Source organism: Beta vulgaris, chromosome 5 (assembly GCF_026745355.1).
Source record: "Beta vulgaris subsp. vulgaris cultivar EL10 chromosome 5, EL10.2, whole genome shotgun sequence".
NCBI lineage: Eukaryota > Viridiplantae > Streptophyta > Magnoliopsida > Caryophyllales > Amaranthaceae > Beta > Beta vulgaris.
The window spans coordinates 2,432,405-2,444,436 of NC_079206.1; the positions used below are offsets into that span (position 1 = coordinate 2,432,405).

At 32.4% G+C, this 12,032-nt stretch overlaps 1 protein-coding gene across 1 annotated transcript; it reads left to right on the top strand.

The window, feature by feature from the left end:
- The first annotated feature begins 9,877 nt into the window (after positions 1 to 9,877).
- Positions 9,878 to 11,407, top strand: LOC104892162 (ethylene-responsive transcription factor ERF061). The gene has a single exon (XM_010678002.4). It carries the CDS (start codon positions 10,196 to 10,198, stop codon positions 11,207 to 11,209), a length of 1,014 nt encoding a protein of 337 aa, XP_010676304.2. The 5' UTR covers positions 9,878 to 10,195; the 3' UTR covers positions 11,210 to 11,407.
- Positions 11,408 to 12,032: the final 625 nt, after the last annotated feature.

Consider the following 12,032-nt stretch of genomic DNA (forward strand, 5'->3'; position numbering starts at 1 on the left):
GTTGATTGGTCTAAATTTAATTTGATTGAATCTTTTTTATTGGCAAGTTTATGTGATTGACAATTATATGAGTTGATTGGATTTAATAGAGATTTGGTTGAATTTTCTTTGGTAAGTTTATGTGTATAATGATTTTATATTGTATATGGGTGAATATGTAAATTGAAAGGGAGATACCATTATATTGCTCGTCCCTTGAAACTTCTTCTCCGAGAATATATAATGAGAGAAAAGTATGGTACAGTAATTTCATAACATATTCACACATATAGTCAATTAATCACGATATTGCTATTTAATCTCCATTGCCCATAGGGTTACCTTCACAAAGGTCAATCATACATTTACATCCATAGCCGAATAATTTGAAGACAGAATTTTACTTGGACTTATAGCTTAGGTAGCTTAGTTTTCCTTTTTTTTTTTGACAAGAACTTGTCTTTCCTTCTTGAGTTTGTCTTGTAAGAGACCGCCTACTCTTAAATTAAAATTAGGTAATGGTAAGCCCAATATTAAAAAAAGAGAATTAGCCCAATAGTGACTAGGTTAATTTCTTGCGATGACTAGTTTAATCCATTTAGTTACTAAGTCTACTTTTATATTAAAATTAGACCGTCTCTTTTAATAATTTTTGTTCCTTCTTAATTATTGATGCATTCCAGACGCGGTTCACAAACGTTGAGAGTAACCATCAAGGTCATACGTATAAAAGAAAGGGACCATAATCCAATACCTTACCCATCAATATATCATGTGATTCTGAGAAAAATGTCTTTCAAGAGTCAAAACTTCACTTTCTTCTCCTCTTAAATTTTTTTTTTTAATGTTCAATGGCCATACATTGATTATTCACCAGATTTGGAGGAGCTTTTGCTCAATAAAATTATACAAATAGGGTTTAATTTGGAGTGATGGGATCTAATTAAGAACTAAAACTCAACTCTCTCTTTTCTTGAACAATTTAAAATCATCTCATTATTGCTTACAAAAATTATTAAAAAAGACGGTCTAATTTTAATATAAAATTAGACCTAGTTACTAAATGGATTAATTCCCAAAAGTTTTTAATATTAGGCTTACCGTTGCCTAATTTTAATTTAAAAGTAGTCGGTCTCTTACAAGGCAAACTCTATTGCTTATTATTACATTCCAAAAGTCACTTGCATAACTCCTTCCATTTCTAAATATACTAAACGTTAACAATAAATTATTGGTAAAAATTGTCAAAAATAATTCCAAGTTTGGGCCATCTTTCACCATTAATCCCATGTTTATTTTATCCGAGAATAATCCCAAGTTGTCAGGTTGTCTTGGGCCGTGTGGGTTGAGCCAACGAAAAGCCCGGTCCAGCCCAACTCGAACCCTGAAATTGGTGGGCCATATTTTCTAGGCCCAGCCCACGAAATCCCGCTACTAAAATTTCCCAACCCGGTCCACGAAACCGATTCAGCCCATCCCAAGTAATTATTCAACCAAATTGTGTATATTTTAATCAAATTGCATATATTACAATTCAATCAAATTCAAAAATAATGAAATTATTCATTAATATTAATAATTGTATATGTTTTAATTAATTTTAAAAGTTTTATGTAACAATAATAAATGATTATATAACTTTGAAAAAATAATTATCATGCCAGCCTGCTAGGCCCACGAACCGTCAGAATCGCTTCCCGAACCATAAAAATTGATAACAAACTGGTGTGGGCCAATATTTTTCATCCCGTGGACCAGCCCGCCCAAATCATGAATTTCACGGTCCGATCCTAGATCGTGAAATCTCATCTCGGCCCACTAGGGTCCACGGACCAGCCCGCACCAGTGGCCATCTCTATCAGTGGCCATCTTTCTTACTATAAATCTTGAAATGGTTCATAATATGAAAGAATCATCTAAATATTTCTTAGATATAAGAAAAAATATAGTTATATACAGTCTTATTTGATTTGTTTCAATGAATACTTTATTAAATATTCAATCGTTATAATTTTTACTAATATATAATAAAAGATATTTAAGGTAAAAAAGTACATGAACAAACGCACACAATTCTGCCCTGTTTTTTTGGACTTATTTTCAGTTCAAGAAATTTTAGTACAGTTTCTCTCTGCCGTTTAGTTTGAGTTCAATTCAGTTGATTTCAATTCAGTTTCTCTCTGTAAATCAATTTCAATTCAATTCAGTTAATTTCAATTTAATTCAATTTAGTTCAGTTTCTCTCCATCTAAAAGATCGGACCTTACTATTGGAAACAAACCCACAATCATCATCATCCATGTAAGTAGATTTTTTTCCCCATACCTTTATGTCCCCATGATATCACTATGATATCACAGCCTAGGGGCATTTCGTATCTGTCAAAACGCAGCGTTCTACTCAACTTAAATAGTAAAACGACACATGATAGTCTCCCTGTCACCAAGATCTGGTAAAATCTGGCTTATTTGAGGACCCTAATAGGAAGACGCGTGGCAAAAAGTTGATGAAATATATTGTGGGACCCTCTAAATATTTTCTTTAGGCTGGAAAAAGAAAAGAAAAGAAAAGAAGTGATAAGCTGATAAGCATTTGGGCCGTTGGACAACCTGGCTTATGGACCACTCATTGCCTTAAAGTCGGCTGTTTGTGGGCCCTGTTCTTTCTGTACTAGTACGAGTGTATGACCAAAATCCCTAATACTTCCAAAACTCACCTTTTTGAAGTTTTCCATTCCAATTATTGTCCTCATTGCAACTAGATTAGGATGAAAGTAGAGACTAGAGAGTACAGTTTTCCTTCTTTCATGAAAATAGTAAAGAGGATAAATAGGAGAAAGCAATGGAGATGATAGAGAAGGAAAATGAATACTTCTTCCGTTTTATAATATTCGTTACATTTTTTATTGTGGGAAGTTTTATATTATTTGCTACACTTCCTTTTTGGCGATAAACTCTCTATATCTTTCTCTTCTCACATGGGTTATTTTTCTTTTTACTCTCTACCTATTTCTTCTCCAAAAATTACCTAGGATTCTGTGAATTGAGAAGTTTAGCGAGTAATGTGAAACGGAGGAAGTACTTAAATTACAAAATACATAGGAGTATATCAAATAAAAGAGCTTTTTTTTAGAATATCAATAAGTTGCAGAAATTTAACATGATCAAACTTGTGTTAGATCATTAACAAGTCTGTTACCATTGGCTCGAGTTTGTCCAACCCTTTTGGTTCTATCCTTGATCTCAAAGTTCCCCAAGTTTTTAAGTGTTTTCAATGTCTATCCTCCCAAACGATGTTTAATCATCTACATCGTTATCCCTTTGAATGGCTTTGGCAAGTTTCACAGGTGCAAACGAAGTCGTCACAACAATCAAGGGTCTAATAGAGAAGAGTTTTCTACTCTTTGTGCTAGTATGTTGGATTTATATGTCTGTTAAGTGTTAAGTATTGTAAGGACACTGATTGCTCACTATGTCTCCGTTTTTCTTGTTAAGGCACTATATGGACTTATAATTAAGGTTGTATTTCTTCAAAGTTATGTATGATAGATGAAGCTTGAGTAAAAAAAAAAATAACATGAAAATATTGTGATATGAATTGAACTAAATATTGTGATATGGAACAAAACTTGTCAAAAACTAGGCTTTCACTACTAGTTGTATCTTTCTTACTTTTTGAACTTATTTGATTTTTGGAGAAAAACTTTATTAGGAAAAAAACTTTTGCCCACTTTTATACGTAAAGAACCTTTTTGTAAGTTGTCTTTTCAACTAATTCTTAGCAACAATGCGATCATTGTCAAAAGAATGATAATTAATTTTTATTTAATCAATATTTCGACCAACATATATAGAAATACTAAATAATTATGTAAGATATAGAACTAGATATTAATTAAGTACAAAATAGAACATAGTTGTATATAACAAAACTAATACTACATAAACCTTTTTAGAAGGAAAATAAAACAAAAGCATTAAGTTAATTAGATTCATAAAAATTATAAAATTTAATGATTTTTAAATATCCATATTAATCATGACCATAAAAATCTAACCTTCTACAATTTTACATCAATATTTTTAATTCTATAATTATTCTGTAATCCGAATCACTAGAGTTTTCATATAATCATATATTAAATATGATAATCTAAACATTTTTGTTGAACAAGGAAGGGGAAGGAAGAGCTAGGTTGGATGGAAGTGAACAAACTTAAGTAAAAGGTTTTGATAATGATTGAGAAGAAAAGATAAAAAAAATTTCAACCGTAGCTAAAAAAGGGAAATGAGAACACCCCACATATTGACTTTTGTAGTGGTTAGGCTTTAAATTTCACATGGATATGTATTGAATGGCTTTTCACCACAAAAAAATTGGGTGATTCACGAGCCTTGTCCTTTGAGAGGTTCTCATCTTTCCAAGCTTCACCTTTACATCTTAAATGCCTCTTTTCCTAACAATGAAGGGGACCCCATTTGAATGTGATGTTTGCCTTTATGTATTGATGAGCTTCTAATGAATTGTCCTACTACCTTTTTTCATAAAACAACCTTTTTAACAACAAATTCGATAGCCGATTCAAAGATCTATGGATTATAAACTACACTTCTTTCATCTTTAATGGATTTTTCTACAAGTTTAGGGTAAAAAATCTTTCAATAATATCTAAACTTAGCTAATTTTGTAGAGTTAGATGTAAGAGTTAGGTTGATGTTAGCTGACGTGAAAATCCTTAAAAATCATAGTAAAAAATAAGTGACTACTTTCTTTCTCTTTCATAATCGATATACTAAAACTATACACCACATTGCAACCTTTCTCATTAGGTATACCACGTAAGTGTTGTTCCTATCGTATATATTTAAATATCTATGTTATATAAAAAATAAGCGGGATGAACAGGTCTTTTAATTTCATTAGTGAGGCTTGTCATGTCTAAATAACTCTTAATGCTTGTCCTTACAATTCACAACCACTAGGGAAACCATGGAATTGAACTTTCCCCTAAACCTTGTTAAGGAGGTGCTAGAAGTGTGCTTGAAATTAAGATACAACTACGTCGAAATCTTTCTCACCAACATGCGCGTTGCTTACATGAGTTAAGATATTATCTCCTCTAATCGTCTAATTATATCCTTTTCCTTAGTTTTCTCTTGTCATGTGTTATATACTTTCGCATACCTATTTTTTCCACTCCATTCTTAAGACCCTTGATCAAAGTCATCTTTAGCATATCCCAACTTACCGATGAGGCGATGAATCTAACCTTGTTGAACAATACTCAACACAAGTACCGCAAAATATATTTTGCTTGATATGTCACAAGCTCAAACCAACAAAGCGATTCCATATCTTATCTTAACATAGACTAAGTGCTAGTATCAATCTGATAAATCACAATAGTACAACATGCACGTAGACACACAATAACTTATAAAACAACTAGTATTCATAACTGTTTCAATTGATAGTCACATAGAACTATTTGTAGCTTTTTATGTTATCAATAGGAAGATACTCGGTACGGTGCTCGTTTGGTTGAATGTAGAGAGTGCAAATTTCTTGGAACTTTATTTTCCTATGTAATTGTATTTCCTAGAAATTGCTAAATGTTGTTTGTTTATTCATGAAAAACGAAAATTCTCATGGAAATTTCGACTTAATACCTAAGTCCCCCTAGGTAAGTAATTTCCTCCATTTTGTAGAAAGTGGAACTTCCTAGATATATCTACTTCCCATAAATTTATCAACCAAACAACATTAAAAAATTTCAATTCTTAAAAAATTTTAAATTCTTATACTAAATAATATCAACCCAACAAGCACTCAGATAAATAATACCAACCTAACTCATCTATGAAACCTTAGTGTGGGCCCCCTACTTGGCACTTCATGCAACTGCCAAGTGCCAAGGGAGACAAAGCTGACCAAGTCTTCAAATTATTTCCTATTTTTGCAAATAAACATTTCAAATTTGCTAAATTGAGGTGGGAGTAATTTCTTACTACAAGACTCTCCTAGAGCTATAGGTCGATGACAGAATCATTCAATCAAAACAGATAAAAAGCACATAATAATACTTACTTCTATTACTCTAGTCCTATTATATGGTAAACATCTAATAGCATCTACAATGGGTGGGTTTTAATTGGTCTAGCAAATAGTAAAACTAGTTTTAATTGGTTTGACCATTGAGAAACTTGGTCCTTGGAGCTGGTTAGTATAAAATTTCATACCATTGTGACAAAAAAAAGATGAGTTGGTGAGAGTTTAGTGGGATGTGAGGTGTAAGAAGGAGAAAAGAAGAGAGAAAGAAAAAAAACTCAAAGACCAATTAAGACCAACCCACCCATTGTAGAGTTGCTCTAAAAAATACTTCCTCCGTTTCATTTTTATCTACACACTCACACTTTGTATTTGTTATAAAAAGTACATATTAGTAAAATACATGTTATGATGAATCTAACAAGATCACACATGACTATATTTTCATACGCGTATAAATCACAAATGATGATCAAAGTGAAATTTATAAATAGTACTATAAAATATCAAAATATAACTATTCAATTGAAATAGAGGAAGTAACCAATATGATCAATCTTGCAGAAACAATAAAAAAGCGAGTGAACAAAAAATAAGGGCATAATAAATGTATTCCTGAAAAGTGATCAAATGAAGCAATAAAGGATAGTTGGTTCAAGTAAAAGACGCGTGGCTACAGTACTGATTGGCCTTCTAAAATGTAAGATCTGTAATCAAATACTCAACTCTACTACTGGTAACTGGTAAGTGGTATTAATGGAAGAAAAGAGAAGAAGAAGCTCCCAACTTTCGGCTCAAAGTCCAAATAACACAAAGTCAAAAAGAAACTTTTTTAATCCAAGAACCGACGAAAGTCGACGGGGTCAAATAGGTCACCACTCACGAGAAAGCTTGCAACCCTAGATAAGATCTCAATGGCTTTTTTTTTTTTTTACATAATTTTGACAAAATTAAATTCAACACCATGAAATATAACGCGGGTGAACCAAACAACCTCAACTGAAATTTATAGTCAGAACATCCGAAAGTACGGACTTTGGTATAGTCTGTACTATAATAACGGTAGTGATAATAATTTTTACCAGCGATGGGAGAATTTTGATTTATTTTGTTCCATTTCCCCCTTTAATTTTCTTATTTTCTTCTCCTTAACCCTAATAAACCCTACCACTATCTAAAACTGGTATATGAATTCTTTTTGAAACTTGAAGATAAAGGTGAGCTCATTGTTGTTATGCGAATCTCACTCTTCTACTCTCAATTTGGGTAATCTTTAGAATATACATTTGGGAAGAAAGTATGTCTTCAGTTAAGGAAAGAGAAAATGAAAGGCACGTGACTTTTTTGTTTAAGTAAAAATTAGGGTTAAAAAAGAAAAGAATGGAGAAGGGTGGAAAATAATATGAAAAATTAAGATTCTCCTTTAGCGGGTTAGAATTTTGGTCACCGACCTCATTTATGATACGAATTGCACCCATGTCCGTACTTTGAGGTGTTCTCGCTAAAAGTCTTCGTTGGGGTTGTTTGGTGCACCCATGCTAGTTCAAGGTGATTAGGCCAATTTTTCCCATAATTTTATGTTTATATTATACCGAGGAATTTAATCCCTACCCTGAGACTCTGAGAGGAACTAATAACATTCATATTATGATACGATTATGGCCATTGGGTTTTGGTTGTTCAATTTGGTCAAACAACAAAAAAAAGTGTTTAGTTATTGGTTTTTTTGTTGGTTAAAACCCGACTTTAAGGTAAAATGAAAAAGCTACATGAAGCAACTTTTTAGATTGACTTTTGAGTTGTTGACCCACCAACTCTCTAATAAACAACCAACTACCACAACTAATCTTACCAAATACTTTTGCAAACGACTGACTTAAATAGCCAACTTAGAAAGCCAATTCATGCAACAAATGCTTCCAATCATTCAAACAAACCAACTAATCCAACTAAAAGCCAATGATGAATTGCCAAATAGCTCATATATACAAGTGTACTAAATAAGTTAGCTCATTGTCTTCAATGGAAAGTAGGTATTGAGAGTTTTGTTCAATGAAACTTGTTAGATTGATGCTTTGAAAGTCCTCTTGGAACTCCGTAAATGAAAGAATACCACATGGAAAATCTAAAAAACATATCACTACCTATAAGTTACTAATTTGGCAGGTGTGAGGTTAATCATTCAAATATCAAGCTCCATCAAAGCTATTATGCTTAGAAAGAGTTTGTCCATAAATGCATATTCCACGTTGTCTTGGATTTTGTTCTGCTACATAAACAACAATTTGAGTTCCTACTTCTACTTACAGAAAAAAACTACTAGATACTTCAAAAAAGATAACATAATAACCTATAGAAACAATGAGCTCCATTTTAATAGATTCTCTAAAAATTTAAAGGCAAAATTAATAATCTAGATTAGGTTTTAGACATTTATCTAATTGAAAGAAATGCAAATAACTAACCTACACCTTTTCATGTAGTTTACTTGAATCAGATTTCTCAAACATTTCATAGTTACATAGAACAGACATTGTTTAACAAGTGATATGAACTTAAAAAGTTAGCATATATTCCTTTCGTCCTAAAATAATTATCTTGTATACTATTTTAATAAGTCTGCATATAATCTTCCGATCACCTTAAATGAAAAATTCATTCCATAACGCACTCAACCTTGTGATGTGGGTCTCTCTCTCCATGTGTATATATATATATATGATGTAATACCTTTACTTAACTCAAATCAATTTCTTATTCTTACTTTTTACCCTATCTATTCAAAAAACTACTCTAATCTAATATATATTCTTAATATGCGTGTCTAAACCTTAGAGGGCAATTAGTTGTGAACGAAAGGAGTACATAAAGTTGCTCTAGATTATTATATGTAATGCTAATATAAATTATAAAGTGTGATACACTAGTAGGAACACTATTACCGAAATGGCTTACTTAGTACTTGTTTGGTTGATACCAATTAAATAGAAATGGAAAGTGGATAATTCTTAGATGTGAAAAATAGTGAAATCATTTGATTGACATAAGATACATGAATATAAAAGCTATTGAAAAGTTATTCTTTTCACAAAATCGAAGAATTAACTTACCTCACTCCCCTTAGTAAATATAATAATTCGCACGCAAAATAAAACTTCTCATGTTCAACTAAATAATTGTTTATACTTTCCAATACTGAAAGTTCATAATAAGTTATAATTCAATCTTTTCAACCAAACGATTACTCAAGTACCTACCTTCTAAATATAAACAAATACTACATAAAACATATGACCTCGAAAGAAGTCCTAGAATCTAGAAGGTGTCATTCCAATTACTTGGCCAACCCTATAAAGGAAGTACAAAGGTTGCATAAAAAGTTGTTAAAAGTTCCACCATCAACACTTGTAAACACAGCAAAAGTCTTAGAAACTCATAAAATCAGCCTCCAAAGCAATGAAGATCTTCCATGTAGAAGATAATGTCTTAACTACGTACCATTCGTAGCATAAAGTTGATAATGAAGGAACCAAAGAATAGAAAGAAAATGAAACTTTTATGAGTGTAGTTCATATCGAACAAAGTGACAAGAAGAGAAAATATGTTACACAATTTCTTCTTATGATGTGTGAATAAAACCTTTTAACAATAGCTGCTAAAAAGTGAAACTTTTCACCATTTATAAAAGGGTAATATTGTCTTCTTCCACTGAAACTATCAAGTGATACATAAAGTCGTAAAATAAGCTGTGAACATAGCTTTTCAAAGTCTACGCTATACTACCCTACTTTTTACCCTGCTCTATAAATACACTTAAAGTCCCTTTGCACAAATCAAACCAACTTCATCACAGAAGCTTTTACACTTATTTCTATCTTTTTCTCTCTAGGCCAAAAAAATCTTCTATGATCTAATAACTAAATCTCTAAAAAAAATCCAGCAAGAATCAAAATCTTCATCTTAAAATCTAGTGTTCCTCATTTTTTGGTGGGATCACTGATTTTTTTCCTCTTTTTTTGGATCCTCTGTTCTTCAAATTTTCAGGAAAAGGGACCAATTTTTTTTTGAAGTACCCTGATTCCAGAACATTTTACTACAGATTCCTCAATTTTTTTCAAAGTTTTTGGTGAAAAAACCACTCAGAAACTTGCATTTTTCTAGAAAAACCATGGAAGATAACAGCTTTTTATGTTCATCATTCACAACACCAATTGACATAAAAGATTCAGTATCAGCACTTATCTTAACAGCAGGTGCTAATAACACCAATACTTTGGACTCAATCTTCTCTTATTGTCCACCTTCAAACCCCATCACTAATAGCAATGATCCTTTAATTGAGTCACTAGGGTCCTCAGTTTACCTCAAACAAAGGGACTTACTTCAAAAATTCTGGCTCAATAACTTGTCCAAAAACAAGATTCATGGCTCTTCATCCTTGAGCTCTCAGTTGCTCGAAAGTTCGAGTTTCCGTGTCAATTCACAAATCAACAATCCAGGAAAGAAGAAGCTTTATAGAGGAGTTAGACAGAGGCATTGGGGTAAGTGGGTAGCTGAAATTAGACTACCTCAGAACAGAATGAGGGTATGGTTAGGAACATATGAAACAGCAGAAACTGCTGCTTATGCTTATGATCGTGCTGCTTATAAGCTCAGAGGAGAGTATGCTCGTCTTAATTTCCCAAACTTAAAGGATACAACAAAACTTGGGTTTGGTGATTCTGCAAGGATGAATGCAGTGAAATCTGCTGTTGATTCAAAAATCCAAGCCATTTGTCAGAAATTGAAGAGGGAAAGAGCTAACAGAATTGCAAAAAAGAAACCAAAAGAAACAGATACAAGTCACAGTGGTGGTGTTGATGGTGTTGGTGGTCGCGGCAATGATGGGAATAGTAATACTCATAGTGGTGATAGCAACTTGAAAGAGAATGATAGTTTGATGAAGGATTCATATTCTTCATCATCTTCATCATTTTGTTCAACAATGGTAAATGACAGTGGGATGGTTTCACCAAGCATTTCTGAAGAAGGTTGGTGGAGTAATGGGAATGGAACTTCACCTTCTTCTGATTCAATGACTAGTTATCCTATGATGGCAGATGACTTTGGTTTTAATGATTGTTCTTTAGAAAAGATGCCATCGTTTGACCCAGAATTAATCTGGGAAGTTCTTGCTAATTAGGACAGAGTTTGATATATATATATATATATTGACAGAGGTTTAAAAGCTATGTAATATATAGATTAAGTAGTTTTATTCTATATTTTGGTTAGTGTGTTTAGAGAGGCTCTAGAGCATGTTACATGTCCCTATGTATGTTTGACAAACAATAAATGTTTGGATGGTGAAGGAGTAGAGTACTAGCCGTATATTCTTGTCGCCTTGGAAAAAATTGGTTTTGTGAAATTTAAATTCCAATACGATAAAAAGAAGTTTTGATAAGATCAAATAACCTCAAGTCAATTCAATTGAGCAAAGTTAAGGTGAATGGAACATACCCTAAAGGCCCAAATACTAAATATCGATAAGATCAAATAACCTCAGGTCAGTTCAATTGAGCAAAGTTAAGGTGAATGCAAAATAATCGAGCAATTGGTGAGTTTCACACTCGCTGAAGTTGCATTAACTCATGTTAACCAAATTTAATCAGCTAGAATTAGTTTTACCATTGCTCATACCTAGATATTGTGTCTAGCATGTAAGACATTGATACCTTAACCCCACATTAAATACACACTAGAAGAGTAAAACAATGAGGTCAATTCAAGAATAATTGAACTTTTTTATTTCCTGTTATAGTTGTATTAGGATTTTGGTGGATAGCATTTAGCCAAATATTTGACCTGTATGTTGGCAAGGGGTAGAATGTCTCTGGAACAATTTAATATTTGAAGTTGGAATTGCTGAGCTTTTTTTTTAAAAGGTAAGATGAAGTCCCTTACAAAAAAAGGAGGGAAATGGAGATCCCTTCTTGCAAGTAAATAAGACTCGATTTCTTGACCTC

What these genes read in the sequence shown, in the direction of transcription:
- LOC104892162 (XM_010678002.4), top strand. Translation starts at nt 10,196, where the DNA reads ATGGAAGATAACAGCTTTTTATGTTCATCATTCACAACACCAATTGAC.